Source organism: Mustela nivalis, assembly GCF_964662115.1.
Source record: "Mustela nivalis genome assembly, chromosome: 2".
In the NCBI taxonomy this organism is placed as follows: domain Eukaryota; kingdom Metazoa; phylum Chordata; class Mammalia; order Carnivora; family Mustelidae; genus Mustela; species Mustela nivalis.
In genome coordinates this window covers 138,375,301-138,392,175 of record NC_139021.1, presented here as the reverse complement: position 1 = coordinate 138,392,175, position 16,875 = coordinate 138,375,301, and the positions used below count along the sequence as shown (strand labels likewise).

The following is a 16,875-nucleotide window of genomic DNA, read 5'->3' as shown; positions in this document are numbered from 1 at the left end:
CCGGGGTTAGAGAGGGACAGGCCGGTGTGCAGGCTTGTGCAGCATGTGCTGGGAGGGCTGGTGCAAGCCACACTGGGGCAGTGAGTGAGAGTGTGGCAGGGAGCAGAGCCAGTTAAGTCAACATGCTCAGGGTGAGCAGGGGTTAGCCATGCACATGGGGGCTGTGGACAGAGGTGCAGAGGAGCCCGTGGGAACATGGGGAGAGGGCTGCACAGGCCAGGCCATGCAGCCATGGTTCCGTAGTCCTGGACAAAGCTGTTTTCTCGACCAAGTCCCCGCCTCCCTCAGAACGTGGCCCGTTCTGCGTTTCCTGCTGGGATTCATCACACTGGGCCTTGGCTGCGGTCGCCACAGCTGTCCTGTCCCCAGGTGCCCATTGCTGCCCCATTTCTTCCCTTCCCTGTGCTCTCCAGTGTCTCCCTCACTGTGCTATGGGTTTCTTGATGGCTAGGGGCGCCCTCTTAGTGGTGTCGCACAGTCCCTGGGCCAGAGAAGCTGCTGCATACACGCTGCCGAGTTGTCTGTTGTGCCCTGGGCTCTGCAACTGGCTCTGACTTTTCTTAGGCAGAACTAGGTTAGGAGAACAGGTGTAGTCCAGGTGGGGAGAGAGGGAGCTTGTGGCACCAGATGGACAGCTGGGCCAGAAAGCAGCATGGATTTCCATTCAGTCCCTAGCAGGCAGTCTCCCCTGGGGCCATGTTTTCACCTCTACAAACCTCAGCTTCCAGCCTGTAGACTAAGTCGCTAGAACCAGAACGTGGATGGGACCACTGGGGGATCTCACGGAGTAAGCGGCCAGCTGTTGGGATATTAGCCACTACGTAGTCTTGCACACCCTGCTCCCCCTGTGTGTGACCGAGGGACTTTCTTTTCCTTCTCCAAAGGATGGTGGGAGATGCCAACAAGAAGACCCCGGAGCCGCGAGTTGTCTTTATCAAAAAGTCCCAGCTGGAGCTTGGGGTCCATTTATGTGGAGGGAACCTACACGGGGTGTTCGTGGCAGAGGTGGAGGACGACAGTCCTGCCAAGGGCCCTGAGGGCCTTGTGCCAGGGGACCTCATCCTTGAGGTGAGTTCTGAGCTGGCCACGCTCCTCTCTGCCAGCCCCTCTGGCTTCCTCCATTCTGCAGTGTGGGGGAGCAGAGTACGGCCTCTTGCCTGGCGCCCCCTGTTGGTGCTGAATGCTGCTGGGACCCTCGGGGCGCATCACACTGTCCCGGTGGCACCCTGGCTTGGGCAGTTGTGTCAGGGAGGGAATCGGGAGGGAGGGTGCTCTGCTGTGTCAGCAGTGGGACTGGGGTCTAATGGCATGTCCTCTCCCTCTTGCTGGGTCTCCCATTTGATGGGAGGGATGGTTCATCAGTATTCAAAGACACAGATAGCAGAAGCAAGGTGAAGTGCCGTGTTTGTGCAGCCCTCACTTGCTGGGGGACGAGCACAGTGTTTCTCCTGGGAGAAGCTGTTGAGGTCAGAGCGGACCCTGGCAGAGGACTCAGTCTTACCTGCAGAGGCGAGGCAGGCAGAGTCCCTGAGACGGGGACCTTAAATCTGCCTCATCCCCCCACCACCTGCTCACGGGGGCCCAAGCTGCCCCTGGCTTCTGGCCTCTGAGCGCAGTCTCCTGTCCTCGGGCAGTATGGCGGTCTGGACGTGCGCAACAAGACGGTGGAGGAGGTCTACGTGGAGATGCTCAAGCCCAAGGACGGTGTCCGTCTCAAGGTGCAGTACCGCCCTGAGGAGTTCACCAAGGTCAAGAGCCTGCCTGGCGACAGCTTCTACATCAGGTACCGGGGGCCGGGGGAGGGCCCTCCTGAGGAGACTGTTGCTGGTGAGTGTCTCTGCAATGCAGAGGATGGTACCGCGGTCCATGCTGCGTGGGCCCCAGACCACGTGCTCACGGCTTGTGACTTAGACGCCTGTGACTTAGGGAAACTTTGCCTGAGGCCTTCCAGGGCTCCCTCTGTAGGGTTTGGGGCCTGGGAAATTTTGAGGGTATAGAGCCCCATTTTCCTACATGCTGCACTCCTCTCCTGGTCTCCCCTGCCCCACGTCGGCAGATCCGTCTGCAGCGTGTGTGAGTGTCAAGGTATGCACCTGCCCGAAGTATGGTGTGACTGGTGTGCAGCCAGGCATAGGCAGCATGTTTTTTCTAGAAGAGGCTCTAGATTCCTTCACATTCCCTAAGCTCTGAGGCCATGGAGAGGCCTCAGATCAGCTGTGTACTGTGAGATATGGTCTCTGTCTCTAGGACACCCTCGTTGGTGGGAGATGACATATGTCCATCCTGGGGAGTTTCACTTTTATAGGAACCAGTGACCTTGACTTGGCAGCAGGGAGTGAAGGCCCCGCTTGGAAGATGGGATATGGTTTTTGGTCCTTGGCAAGACGTTCTTTATCTGATGGATGTGAGGGAACCCCCAGTCTTAGGGGAGGGCAAGACAATGTTGTTCTGTTACATGAAGTCGGGGGTTCCCTTCTCTGGGAATTGCCCCCAGCATCAGGGGAGGTGGGTCCTGATCGTGGTCTGGGAAAAGCTCAGGGCAGGAGAGCTGTCCCAGGAGACCGGCTGCTAAAGTGTGTGGCTGGGGGCCCTCCAGCTGCCGGTAGCCTCCTCCTGATCCCGTTCTCTCTGTCGCCCGGCCAGGGCCCTGTATGACCGGCTGGCAGAGGTGGAGCACGAGCTGAGCTTTAAAAAAGATGACATTCTCTATGTGGATGACACCTTGCCACAGGGCACATTTGGGTCCTGGATGGCCTGGCAGCTGGACGAGAATGCCCAGAAGATGCAGCGCGGCCAGATCCCCAGCAAATATGTGTAAGTGTTCATGTCTGGGCTTGGAGGAGGAGGAGCCCACCCCTGGAGCTGTCCCAGGGATCAGGGCTCATCTGCCCTGCACCCTGGCTTCTGGTCTGTATGTTTTGCTCAAACCATTTGTGCTTCTAGAACAATCTGATGGTGTATGTAAGTCAATGCTATACAGGGGCAACTTAGGAAATAGAACTTTCTTATTTTTAACAGATTTATTGAGATACGTTCCTGTGCCATGCAGTTCACTCGAAGTGTCTGATTTGGTGGCTTTTAGAGTACTTACAGCTGTGTGCCACCGTCCCACTGTCATCTCAGAGCTTTCTGAGCTCAGCAGTGGCCCTGCATGCCCTCAGCCCTCAGCCACCTCACCTGACTTTCGTCTTTCCTGCCCCCTCTCCAATCTGAGGCAGCTGGGACTCTACCTCTGTCCCTGTAGAGTGCGCTGTTCTGGACTTTCACATGAACGTGGCCTTCTGTGTCTGCTTTCTTGCACTTTGCATAGCGTTTTCCTCTGCACAGGCAGGGGTGGGGTGGGTGGGGGCATTTGCTAGGCCCTTCCCAGCACCACCGTTCCCTGTGCCCACAGGATGGATCAAGAATTCTCCAGGAGACTCAGCATGTCTGAGGTCAAAGATGACAACAACGCCGCAAAGACGCTGTCAGCGGCTGCGCGCAGATCCTTCTTTCGAAGGAAACATAAGCACAAACGCAGCGGGTCCAAAGATGGGAAAGACCTCCTTGCCCTGGACACCTTTTCCAACGACACCATTCCACTCTTTGAAGGTAAGTGGCTAAACTCACTCTTCCAGCAGGCTCTCAGAATTAGGCTTGCCATTGACCACAGAAACCGCACAGCAATGACTTAGACAAGATAGAGGTTTACCCTGCTTTTGTATGGAAGTCCTAGAAGTCCCAGTAGTCGGGGTGGTGGTACTGTTGTCCTCAGGGTCTGGCAGCTGTAGGGCGTGGCTTCCTCTGGCAGCACGTGACGTTGCAGCGCCAGCCATCACTGCCAGATTCAGATAGCAGGAAGGAAGATGGGGCCAAAGTGTGCCGCAGTTGAGTGTGCCTCTTTAAACTGCTTTCCTGGGAGACCCAGTCTGCGACTCCCAACTCACACCTCACTGGCCGCTTGTTTCAGAAAGAGCCTGGAAGGGCGGGGTTTCAGCTGGACCCCTTCCAGCTACAGTAATGTAGCTTCTGTCGGAAGGATGGGTGTGGGAGGGGCAGAAGCAGTCTGCGGTCAGTGCGTTGCTTCTGGGTTTTTTGGGGGGTTACTGTAGGCTGTTTGGTGGTAATCAAGAGCCACCAGCCTCTGCACCTCTTTGGCCTTTCCTGGGTTTCTTCCTGTGTCCATGAACGATTCTTACAAGATTTTCCCTGGCCAGGCACTGCGCCAGGGCCAGAGTTGCAGATTAGGGAGTGTGACATCTCCTGGCAGATTGTCCTTATGTAAAGGGTGCTTTTGTCCTGGAAAGCCACAGGTTCTTGTGACTGCCACTCATGGGACCCTGGTGTGGGGGTCCAGTGTCCTGAATGTTGCCCTTCTGGGCAGGCATGCTACAAAACTGGCCATGTAGGACAGCTTCTCTCTTCCTTGCCTGCTCCCATTTTTATTTTTTAAATGAAGGCCTGGATACTGGGAGTTGAGTGAATCTCATCCTTGTTCGTGGCCCGTTGCCGCTCTCTCAGGATGGGATGGCAGACCTCAGCAGGTGGGCCATGTCTGTTTATATGGCCTGGAACTAGGAATGGGTGTTCACATGTTTAAATGTAGTAACAAAGACTATCTTTAGGTGCGAACACCTAGTGGCAATAACGGTTGCTTGATTTTGCTGTTTCTTCTTTCTGCAAAAAAAAAATGCTATTGGGATTTTCAGAGGGATTGCGTTGAATCTGAAGATTGATTAGGGTAGTATGGGCATGTTTACAAGACTGAGTCTTCCAGTCCACAGGCACAGCTGTCTTTCCATCTATCTGTATCTTCTTTGATTTCTTTTTGCAGTATCTTGTAGTTTTCGGTTTGCAAGTCTTTCACCTTCTTGTTTAGGCATATTCCTAAGTAGTTTATCCTTTGTGAGGTTACAGTAAGTGGGTTTGTTTTCTTCATTTCTTTTACAGAGTGGACATTGTTGGTATATAGCAGTGCAACTGATTTTTGCATGTTGATTTTGTATTCTGAAACTTTACAGAAATCGTTAGTTCTAACAGGTTGTGTGTGTGCACGTGAATGTGTGTGTGTGTGTGTGTATTCTCTAGGGTTTTCTACATTGAGATGATGTCATCTGAGAATAGATAATTTTACTGCTTGTTTTCCAATGTGGATGCCTGCTTTCTTTCTCTTGTCTAATTGCCCCGGCTGGGATTTCCAGTACTGTGTTGGATAGTCGTGGCAAGTGTGGGGCATCCTTGCCCTTGTTTCCGATCTTAGAGGGAAAGCTTCCTGTCTTCTGCCTTTGAGTGGGATGTTAGCTACAGGCTTTTCATATATGGCTTTTGTTGTGTTCAAGTAGTTTCCTTCTGTTCTTACTTGGTTGAATGTTTTTATCATGAAAGTGTACTTAATTTTGTCAATGCTTTTTTCTGTGTCAGTTGAGATGATCATGTGGTTTTTGTCCTTCATTTTAACGTGGTGTAAGACATAGATTGATTTCTGTATGTTAAGAACCATCCTTGCATTCCAGGTATAAATGCCACTTGGCCATGGCATATGATCCTTTTCATTTGCTGCTGAATTCAGTTTGCTGGTATTTTGTTGAGGATTTTTGCATCTTTGTTCATCAGGGATATTCGTCTGTTGTTTTATTATTATGTCTTGGGATGAGTTTGAAAGTGTCCCCTCTTCTTCAATTTTTGGAAGAGCTTTAAGAGGACCAGTACTAATTTTTTTTTTTTTTTTTTTAAGTGTTAGGTAGAATTCTCTGGTGAAGAAGCCATCTTGTCCTGAGCTTTTTCTTGTGAAGAAGTTTTTCTGTTACTTTCTGTCTCCTTACTTGGTGTAGCTCTGTTCAGATTTTTTTTTTTAATTTCTTCATGATGTAGTCATGATACATTCTGTGTTTCTAGGAATTTATTATTTATTATTATTAATCAGGTTGTCTGATTTGTTTACATGTAATTGTTCGAGGTAATTTGCTATAAATTTTCTGGGGAATTTTTTTCATAGAAAAAAATTTTTCTAGAAAAATTTTAGAAATTTTTAGAAATTTAGAATTTTTTCTAGAAAAAAATTTTTTTTCTCTGGAATTTGTTTTCATTTCTGTGGAATCGGTTATCATGGCCCTTCTTATTTCAGTGATTTAAGTCTCTCCATTTTTCTTCATTAGTCTAGCTAAGAGTTTGCTAATTTTGATCTTTTCGAAAAACCAACTCTTGGTTTCGTTGATTTTTTCATTGATCTTTTCTAAATCTTTTTTTTTTAAAGATTTTATTTATTTATTTATTTGATAGACAGAGATTACAAGCAGGCAGAGAGGCAGGTAGAGAGAGTGGAGGAAGCAGCGCGAGCCCGATGATGCGGGGCTTGCTCCCAGGACCCTGAGACTGTGACCTGAGCCAAAAGCAAAGGCGTTAACCCACTGAGCCACCCAGGCGCCCCTCGTTGATCTTTTCTAATTGTTTTTCTATTCTCTATTTATCTCTGCTCTTCATTACTTCCTTCTTCTGCTAATTTTGGGTTTAGTTTGTTCGTTCCCCCCCCAATTCCTCCAAGTGTAAAGTTGGGTTGTTGATTTCTTCTTTCTCAATATCCACATTTACCACTACACACTTTCCTCCTGGATGTGGATGCAGCTGGATGCAGCTTTTGCTGCATCCCGTAAGTGTCCATATCCTGTGCTTTTGGCTTCATTTGTCTCCAGAACTTTTCTGAAATGCCCTCTGCTTTTTTTCTTTGAGCCCTTGGTTGTTGGAGACTAAGTTGTTTAATTTCCACATAGGTTTATTTTCTTGTTTCCCTTTTGTTGTTGTATTCTAGTTTCCTTCCACTGTGGTCAGAAAAGATGCTTTGTATAGCTTCAATGTTAAGTTTGTTATGTGGCTTACCAGGTGGTCTGTCCTGGAGAATGCTCCGTGTGCGCTTGAGAAGATTATGTCCTCTTCTGTTGCTGGCTGGGGTGCTGGGTGCACATCTGTGAGGCCATTGGGTCCGTAGTATTTCCTTATTTTCTGGCTGTTTTATTGGTAACAAAAGTAGGGGCGTCGAAATCCCTCTGAGTATTGTGAATTCTCTGTTTCTCCCTTCAGTTCTCTCGACGTTTGCCTCCCGCAGTTGGGAGCTCTAGTGTGAGGTGCATGTGTGTTTGTAATTGTTGGATCTGTCTGGAGAATTGACCCTTTTATCATTATGTAATGCCCTTTGTCTCTTGCAACAGCTTCTGCCTTAAGGTCTAGTTGGCCTGCTTTCACTGTGGTCACCCTGCTCTCATCAGATTCCTCATCGCATGAACTGTCCTTGTTCTTTCCCTTCTACTAGCCTGTGTGTGTCCTTCCATCCAAAGTGAGTCTCTCCTGGACGCATGTAGCTGGATCTTGTTTATTCATCCGTTGAGCTGATCCATTCACATTTAAAGTAATTACTGATATGGGAGGACTTACTGCTGCCACTGGAATTGTTTTCTGTATGTCTTATAGCTTTTTTGTCCATCTTGCTTCCCTTGCTGCTTATTGTGCTGTGCTGTTTTTTAATTTTGTTTATTTATTTAACAGAGAGAGATCACAAGTAGGCAGAGAGGCAGGCAGAGAGAGAGGAAGGAAAGCAGGCTTCCCGCTGAGCAGAGAGCCCGATGCGGGTCTCGATCCCAGGACCCTGGGATCATGACCTGAGCTGAAGGCAGAGGCTTTACCCCACTGAGCCACCCAGGCTCCCTTTGTTTTTTGTTCATTTGTTTGTTTGTTTGTTTTTTGTAGTGACAGGTTTTGATTCCTCTCTCATGTCCCTTTGTGTATATTTCATAGATATTTCTTTTTGGTTACTGTGCAATTGCATAAAGCATTTCAAAGTTACAACAGTCCATTTTATTTTATTATTTTTTATTAAGTAAGCTCCATGCTCTGCTTGAGCCCAGCATGGGGCTTGAACTCATGACCCCGAAGTGAAGACCTGAGCTGAGATTAAGAGTCAGACACCTAACTAACTGAACCACCCAGGCACTCCTGTAACAATCCATTTGAAATTGATGACAACTTAATTTCAGTCTCCTATAAAAATTCTGTGTTATACCTCTGTGTCCTCCTCCCCTTGATGTTGTTGATGACATCTATTACCGTCTTTTATATCAATGTAATATTTTAGCATAGATTTATAATTACTTTTATGCTGTTCCTTTTAAATACCTACGCCAGATTTAAAGTGATTTGCATACCTACATTACGTTACTTCCAGATTCTCTATTTATATGTACATTTATCCTTCCCAGGGAGTTTTATATTTTTGCTGGTTGGATTTAATGACTTGTGAGATGCTCTGTAGCTCTCTAATTCTGTAATTATGAGGACTTCCAACGAAGCAGATTGTTCAGGGAGGAACAGGAATCTTCTAAATTGGTCTCCCACTGCGTGGAGTGTTAATAGTTGTTAGGGGAGAATATGATTCTTGCTCAAATAAGTTGGAGGCATCGTGACTTAGTGTCCATACAGAGGGAAAGAGACGAAGAGAGACAGTGCACTTGTGTGTGGGAGGTTCGGAAGGAATACAGGAGAGCAGGAGGAATCAGTAGGGGTGCATTCTAGAAACGTAACAGGAGCGGAAGAGGGAGGTGCAGAATGTTGACATTGTTATGTCATTTTCAATGAACACATACATATATAGCAGATTTTGTAGTCTTTCCTGAGAATGTCAAAATCAACATGTGAGCATAACCAGCGTCTGGAAGGGCATCCTTCCAGCTTCTAACAGTGGTGATGAGGAGCTGCTGGGGACCAGGACGGATGGGGGAAGAGGGGTCAGAGGAGCTGTTTGGCTTTACTTGTAATGTTCCAGTTTTCAAAAGGGGGATGTGTTTGTCTTCTGGAAAGTCCTTTGCCCTGAGACTCCTCAGAGGCTTTGGTCAGAAGTGCACAGACATTCTGGATGGTAGATGGGGCTCCCAGAGCCTGCCCCGCCAACTGGAACAGATCACCTGGCCAGCCCGCTGCGAGGTGCCCTTTGGAAAGCCACAGAGGTGTACGTGGATAATCATCAGGCCTTTAAAAAAAAGAATACATGTGTAGGTGTGGGTGAGGGAGGGGAGAGATTGCGTTCACTTCCCCCTCAGTTCTGCCCATGAGCTTGGTCCGAGTGGAGCTCCAGCGGCACCTGGCCCCCCGCCGCGTGTGCACCCACAGCCCCGTCCCCAGTCAGGCCTTGGTGTTCAGCTGCTTTGCAGGCCATCTGGGCTGAGCCTCCCCTTGACCCTTCCCCAGAGGCCACCCCAGCCCTCCCTGCCCTCAGTCCACTGGCCTGCCAGGCTCGGCCAGGGCGACAGCTCCTGTCGTGCCCCTCCTGGGCCTCCTGCTGGTCTCTTCATGTTTGGGGCCAGCATGCATGCCTCTAACCCCTGCTGCTCCCTGGGACCTCTGGCTCTGTCACCTGGACAAGCGTCGAGAGCACTTGTGTGGTCGTTGGGGCTTTTCCCAAGTTGCTGACTTGTGACACTGGTGAGACTGTGTTTTGTATTCTTTCCGAAGTGTTTCTGAGATGCCAGCACAGTGACTGGTATGGGGAGGTGCTGGTGTTAGGCTGCCTTTTTTGGCAACATTTGTTTATTCATTCAGGGACTGTGGTAGTGCAGGGGGCGGCGGGGTTATGTACTACGCACACAAGATTGATGTGACTCCTGTAACCCAGACCAGATAATAGTAGCCGAAGTGTGATTTCTCTGCCCCATCAAATCCCAGCTGGTTGGTGGCCCCAGGAAGGCAGCTCTATCCTGGGGTTCATCCAGGGACCCCAGTCCCATCGGTCCTGTAGCTCTGCCATGCTTCTAAAGGTTGTCCTCATCATCAGGGTGAGGGCTGGCTGGGCAGCCCTGGTCTTGTCCTTTTTAGCCCCTGGGAGGAGGGCAAGGAGTTGGGAGCTTCACCTCTGCTCATGGGGTCACATGAGCACACCTGCCTGCAGGGCAAGTTGCATGCCTAGAGCAGACAATGGATAGTGGGGTCAACGGGAGCAGGCCTGAGACACGTGAGGAAGAATTTGAGGGGAAGGAAGTGCCAGAATGACTGCTCTAGACCAGCTATCTTGGGTGTTCACAGAGCAGGGACACTAATGCTGGCTGCAGGAGTGACCGTGCGTGCGCTGGTCTGCCTCTTCCCGCTACACCAGCCAAGTCCCAGGCGAGCCCTGCTGAGCTGCTCACCTGGCCTGGCTCGGGATTTATGGACCGAGGGGGGGTTGCTGCTTGGGGCGAGCAAGGTCAGGGCAGCCGAGGGCCCCGGGCCTGCCTGCCTCCCTTTTTCCCTCCTTCCCTCTACTCCGGGTGCACGCCCATGACACTGCCCCTCTCTCCCTCAGATTCCGTGAGCCTCGCCTATCAGCGGGTCCAGAAAGTAGACTGCACCTCCCTGAGGCCTGTCCTGATCCTGGGGCCTTTACTGGACGTGGTGAAGGAAATGCTGGTGAATGAGGCGCCCGGCAAGTTCTGCAGATGCCCCCTTGGTAAGGGGCACTCTCGCTGCCAGCTGGGTTCTGTCCACCCGTCTCCTGGAGCTGGGTCCCATGGTGTTTCAGCGCCCTTTTGGGTGGCTCACATCAGTGTGTTTCTCCAGAAGGAGGGACAGGAGGACAGGTTTTCTGCACAGTGTTCTTGCTCAGAATGTGCTGTGATGGCTCCCTGGGCCGGGGGCATCTCATTCCTGTGTCTGTGCTTTGCAGAGGTGATGAAGGCCTCTCAGCAGGCCATCGAGCGGGGTGTCAAAGACTGCCTGTTTGTCGACTACAAGCGGAGGAGTGGCCATTTCGATGTGACCACAGTGGCTTCCATAAAGGAGATCACAGAAAAGGTACCTGTTGCTTAGATCAGGGGTAGGGTCAGAGCATTTGGGTGTGGACCCCCTGCGGCTCTGGACCTCTGCCCTGTGCATCTCTTGGGCCTTCAGTGCGCTAGCCCGTGTCATTTTAGTCCAAGTTACCCTCTGTCAGGGTTTGCCCCATTGCTTCTGTGTGTTTCCACCGTCATAAACAGGGCACTAGTCCTGTGCCCATGTCACCCCTCTCCCTCTGAGGATTCGGGATCTGGTGAGAGCTCTGAGCTCTCGGAAAGCCCCATGTGGCGGATTCTATGCCCTGCTCAGCGTGTGTGCAGAACTGTATGTGTGCTTTTTTCTGGGGACAGGGTGCCCAGTTTCCATCAGGGCCCTGCTCCTGAACGGGTTAAGAACCGTTTCCTTGCGTCCTTAGGCTCTTGAACATACTGGGGTCCGTTTGCCGGGGAGTGTGAGAAAAAGTGGGGAAACCTGTAAGGGGTATTGGAAAAGCGGCCGTCAAGTGCGGACACCTCAGGCCCTGTCCTTCTCGGGCTGCTCACTTCACCTCATAAGGCTTGGCTTTGCTCCTCACTGAATGAGGGAGGTGGCTTCTGGCAGCAGGGAGTGTGGATGCGCCCCAGGGAGTTAGAAAGCCGGCTGGCACCTGGGCTCCCTCAGTGGAGCTCTTGGGGATCAAGGAGAACCCTGTGCAGAGTGCCCATGGCCTTTCTTTGGCTCACACTCCACCTGGAGGCTCAGGGGTCCCCAAGACATGTTTTAGTCACAGCCAGGCAGACACACACACCCCTTCCCCAAGGCAGGTCCTACTGGGTCTCCCCATCTTCATTTGCTCAGTCTGGCGGCGGTGAGGTTTCTGAGGGCGGGCTGGGGTCGGGCTTTAAGAAGCTCCCTGTGTCTTGTCAGAGGCAGGGAAGGTAGTCGCGAGGCAGGCCGTCCAGACCCTACTGTGCCCTGGCTCCTAGCTGTCACCACCATCAGAGTTGACAGCTTGTGGGGAGAGCTTTTCTGGGATGACACTCTCCCTGGGTTCCCTACGTGGTCTTCATGCTAGACTGGTCCTCATGTGCTCATTGATGCAGGGAGGTAGAGCAATGTTTGCGGGAGGGGGTCCCATCGATGGCAGGGCTCCAGTGTCCTTAGGGCCATCCCCAGGCCCTGACTGGCCACACACCCCCTTTAGAACCGGCACTGTCTCCTGGACATCGCCCCCCATGCCATCGAGCGGCTGCACCACATGCATATCTACCCCATCGTCATCTTCATCCACTACAAGAGCGCCAAACACATCAAGTAGGTGACTGGGTCCTCGGGGGCTTGGTGGGCTCAGGGTGCTTGCTGGGGGTAAGGCTGCTGACTCAGACACCAGGGCAGTGGGGGTGGGCGTGGAAGAAGGAGATGGCCAGAAGGTCTCATGTTCACTCAGGCAGTGCTAACCAGGCACAGTCCTCGTCCCCACTGGCCTTTGGCCCTATGTGGTTGCTGCCATGGTTCCCTGCGTCATTACCTGGGCATCCCAGCCTTCTCTCTCCTTCTCCTGCCTCTCAGCTTAGGGCTCACATGGACACAAGCAGCTAGGTGGCCTTGGCTGGGTCCAGTCGGCCAGGAGCTAGCTTGGGACGTGGATGAGCCTTGGCTTTCCCTGAGCCCCAGCTTCTGTGCTGGTTGGGCTGACCACCAAACAGGGCCTCCATCCGTTTTGCCTTTCTGTGCTTCCAAGCTTCTGGTGCCTGCACCTAGGGGCCAGCTGCTTTCCACACACACACACTGGAGTACTCACCATACCCCCTACCATGCAGAGCTCCCCCTGGGGCCCGCAGGCTGTCGCTGTGCTTTACGGGGGGGACCCTGTTGACGGAGGCCCTGTTACTCCGGACAAAGCAAAGAGAAGGGCCTGGGGAGGTGAGACACTCAGACTGCTTCTCTGGATGTCCGACAGGGAGCAGAGAGACCCCATCTACCTGAAGGACAAGGTGACTCAGAGGCATTCCAAAGAGCAGTTTGAGACGGCTCAGAAGATCGAACAGGAGTACAGTCGGTACTTCACAGGTAGGTGCGTCTCCGGGCCGGAGAGGAAGAGCAGGCAGCACGGACAGATGCCCCATGGTGCTGCCACGGTCCTCAGCATCGAAGCTGTCCTGCTGGCCAGTGCGGGGCAGTGAGCGGAGTGTTACAGGCTGACAAGGGAGGTCCCTCGGCCTCGTCCCCCAGGTTTTTCCCCACGCAGTGGCAGGTGCGGGAGGGCTCCGGCGGTCCCTTGCAGGCGGCCCGGCGGTGATGGCTGTGGCTGGATGGTCTTCACACTTTCTGTGAAGGGTAGTGAAGTGCAGTCCAGTGTAGCCCTGAGGTTTGGTCAAGAAAAGCTGCACTCTCGACAGCTTTGTGGTCTTTGAGGCACAGCAAACCGAAGGCAGCACGGCTCCAGCCTGTTGGCTGCCATCATGCCTTGTGGCTTCCTCCCTCTGTTAAACTCAGTCATCAGTAGGCGCTTAATCACACTGGGGTCACGGAGGCAGGAGCAGTGATTTTAATTCACTTGTACAGACTGTTAGGATCTCGTTTCCTGCTTCTCATGCAAAAACAGTTGGCCTTAGAACCCCATCTTGGAGCTTCTACATATGCGTGTGTGAGTTTTCATTTCTAATCTGTCATAAACCAGTATTTACTCAAATGTATTAACACTTACTAGAGAAATGAAAAATTCAAAACTCTAAAACTTACAAACTTTTGACTTTTTATTTGCTTCAACAAACATAAAGTTACTGTTAGCACTTTTTAAAAAAATTTATTTATTTTTTAAAGGTTTTATTTATTTGACAGAGATCACAAGTAGGCAGAGAGAGAGGGAGAAGCAGACTCCCCACTGAGCAGAGAGCCCGATGCAGGGCTTGATCCCAGGACCCTGGGATCATGACCTGAGCTGAAGGCAGCGGCTTAACCCACTGAGCCACCTAGGCGCCCCTTGAAAAATTTATTTTTATTATTATTATTTATTTTTTTTTTTTAAAGTTCAGGTTTTTTTTTTTTTTAAAGATTTTATTTATTTGACAGAGAGAGATCACAGTAGGCAGAGAGGCAGGCAGAGAGAGGGGAAGGGAAGGAAGCAGGCCCCTGCTGAGCAGAGAGCCCGATGCGGGACTCGATCCCAGGACCCTGAGATCATGACCTGAGCCGAAGGCAGCGGCTCAACCCACTGAGCCACCCAGGCGCCCGAAAAATTTATTTTTTAAGAGTTTATTTGAGAGAGAGTGAGAGTGCACACGAGCAGGGTGAGGGGCAGAGGGAGGAGCAGGGAGCACGCTGTGGGACTCGGACCCTCTGAGCTGAAGGCAGCCACGTAACCGACTGAGCCATCCGGGTGCCCCTCTCGGCACATTTCCACAGCAGTTTCTAAGGGCTCCCTGTCAGTTCCTGTTCCTACCTTGTGGCAAGCGGCTGGGCATGTTTTGTCTACTGGCACCGTTCCGTGGGGCACACGGAGAGCCCGGGCTAGTGTCTTCAGGGCCTGTGGTGGTAAAAGCCTGCAGAGCAGGGCCGGGCCGGGCCATAACTGGGGACGTGTCATCATCTTGCCTGGAAATCTTCACTGGGCTCTGGGATGCCATGGCACGTGTTCTTGTTTCCTGGAGACTCCAGCTGCTGTTTGGACCGTCACAACACAAGCCCAGACTGCCTTCCAGGGTGCCGGACTCCCCTTGCAGGAGGGGGCAGACCCATCCCAGGGCGTGCGGGGTTGGGGGCGGGGGGCGTGCAGCTAATGCAAGCGGTCAAATCCTGGTTCGTCCCTCTTACGAGCACCCGTGAAGCCCGGCAAAATTTGACACCAGCCTTCATTTGAGCCCACGTTGTCAGTGTCTTACTGAACAGCTGAGCAGAGGGACAGATTAAAGAGCCAAAGTTATTTGTACTCAACTCTTCTTTTTCTTCCCCAATTTCTTGCTGATCGAAGAGCGTGAGGAAGGCAGGCCAAGTAGCTCCGAACAGGCAGAAAACCAGAAAGAGTAACAGATGTATTATTTTGCCTTGAACCCAGGGTCTGGCTCTGAGCTCAATGATGTGTGTCTTTGGGGGCTCTTTTGCAGGGGTCGTCCAGGGAGGAGCCCTGTCGAGCATTTGCACTCAGATCTTGGCAATGGTCAATCAGGAACAAAGTAAAGTCCTGTGGATTCCAGCCTGTCCACTGTAGAAGAAGGCCATGCTGGGGGTGGCTGTGGCTTGGCTGCCCACGCGCACGCCTGGCCCGGCTCCTGCTCAGTGGTTGCAAAGTACACGTCTATCTGTATATAAGCACGCAAGGGAAGGATCCACGCACACGGACTCCAGAAACACCTCCTCTGTAGACCGAGGGCCACAGGGGACCGGGATCTGGGCCCCAGACCGAAGACTGTGTTCCTCTCACACATGTGCTTTAAGACAAAGTAAAAAACACAGAAGACTTTTGATAGAGGGGTTCAACACCACCCTTACCTTAGCCAGCCGATCAGAGATGCTGCAGAGAACCTTTCAGATCACAAGTTTACAAGCCTTTTCTAAGTATTGGTTGTTTATGTTTACTTGAACGGCCCCGTGCTGTCGGTGCCCAGCCCTGCCCCTCACCCCGTCACCCTCCCGTTTTGTTTTGGTGTTGCATTTTGTTCCTGCTTTCAGCAAAATGACTCTGGAACCTCGGCAGTGGCCACGTTGCTCTGGAAGGTTCTCGTCGGTGGGACCAGAGCTTCGACAAACTTCCTGCTTCTCAGCGGCACCTCTCCTGGCAGGTCATGGTGACTGCAGGGGCTCAGACGTGGTGGCCACAGGACCAGTGCCTTTGTGGGGCTGAGGCACCAGCGGCTGTGTTCTCCCTTCCTGCACCAGGAAGGCCATTTTGGCGTCTCGCAAGCTTGTCGCTCAGGCTTTCTGTCCCCCCTTCCGTGTCCTCTCATTTCTTCTCTGTCTGCGATCGTTACGTCTGCCTTCTCCCTGGGCCATCTGGGCTCCCTGGGCTCGCCGCCACACTGTGGTTCTGGGCGGGGTGTAAACCGAGGGCTGGCACATGCCACTGGGTCCTCTTTAGGTTCTGTAAATAATGACCGCTTTATCAGTGCAATTTTTGCAGGGTAATTCTTAAACTCCATAGGCTGGGGCAGGTACATCACCTCTCTCTGATAGGAAGACACTCATGTCTCAGACTTGGAACCGAGAGCTCTTAGATGAAGCATAACGAGGAGTGTCCTCGCTTTCAGACATGTAGAGAGAAGCTGGGGATCCTCTTAGTCCCGGTGACAGCACTCCCGGCAGAAATAGGACCCCATGAGGGCGTCTTTGGGGTTTTTGTTTTTGGGTTCTTGTTTTGTTTTGTTTTTTTGCACTTCTGATGCTGGATGTCTCTGGCTGAAGATTTGATGTGGTTCCTCCTTAAACTGTGCGTCCTATTAATAATAGGTACTGTACTGGGCTCCGTGTAAGCGACACTGGGGTAGGACCTATATTTTAATACTGTTCTTAACATTTCATTTTGCTAGCAAGAAATCTTTGATTTCATTTTATTCTTTGTAATTCTAGACACTAGATTGTAGTTTAGCCAAACTGACATTTTTAAAAAAGGGATCTATTTTCTTGCACAGTTGTTCAAAGAGACACTTGTCAGTCCTCCGTGCTGCCCTTGGTCTCACAGGTACGCGCCTTCTTCTAGCTCAGACAAGTAGGACAGACGGTGGGCTGAGGCCCTCCTCAGTGCCCGAAGGCTGTTCCTGCAAGCGGCAGCCCGAGCGGGACTGTGACGGTACAGTGTGCACAGGTACTGTTCTGACAGACTGGGATTTTCTGTACTAAAACCTTACTTTGTATCAAAAGTTAAACAGACTTTAGTACAATAAATAAAGGTCAATTTCTGTAACTGGTTGTCATGGAGCTAGCGGTCTTTTGGTTTTCCATCAGTTCCCCACCCCTCGGCTCTCTTGTATTCCTAAATGTGTGAGATGGCTTTCCTCCCCTCTGTAGCAGGTAGCTGCAACTGGCTGACGTGAGATGTCCTTTCCAGCCTCAGGATCCCCTGGAGCCCCTTTTCCCTGCTGCATTAGCACCTCTGACTCTAACCTCCCCTCCTAACCTCCCCTGTGTCTGTCT

At 51.5% G+C, this 16,875-nt stretch overlaps 1 protein-coding gene across 3 annotated transcripts in view; it reads left to right on the top strand.

The window, feature by feature from the left end:
- Nucleotides 1-16,645, top strand: part of DLG5 (discs large MAGUK scaffold protein 5) — a 116,019-nt gene extending 99,374 nt beyond the window's left edge. For all 3 annotated transcript variants that reach the window (XM_082719509.1, XM_082719507.1, XM_082719508.1), the window contains 9 exons: nucleotides 885-1,068; nucleotides 1,635-1,783; nucleotides 2,644-2,814; nucleotides 3,395-3,591; nucleotides 10,301-10,444; nucleotides 10,661-10,788; nucleotides 11,954-12,063; nucleotides 12,710-12,819; nucleotides 14,853-16,645. In XM_082719509.1, coding sequence (XP_082575635.1) covers nucleotides 885-1,068; nucleotides 1,635-1,783; nucleotides 2,644-2,814; nucleotides 3,395-3,591; nucleotides 10,301-10,444; nucleotides 10,661-10,788; nucleotides 11,954-12,063; nucleotides 12,710-12,819; nucleotides 14,853-14,956 — 1,297 coding nt within the window. In that variant the 3' untranslated portion in view covers nucleotides 14,957-16,645. The remainder of the gene's footprint in view (nucleotides 1-884; nucleotides 1,069-1,634; nucleotides 1,784-2,643; nucleotides 2,815-3,394; nucleotides 3,592-10,300; nucleotides 10,445-10,660; nucleotides 10,789-11,953; nucleotides 12,064-12,709; nucleotides 12,820-14,852) is intronic.
- The last annotated feature ends 230 nt before the right edge of the window (nucleotides 16,646-16,875 follow it).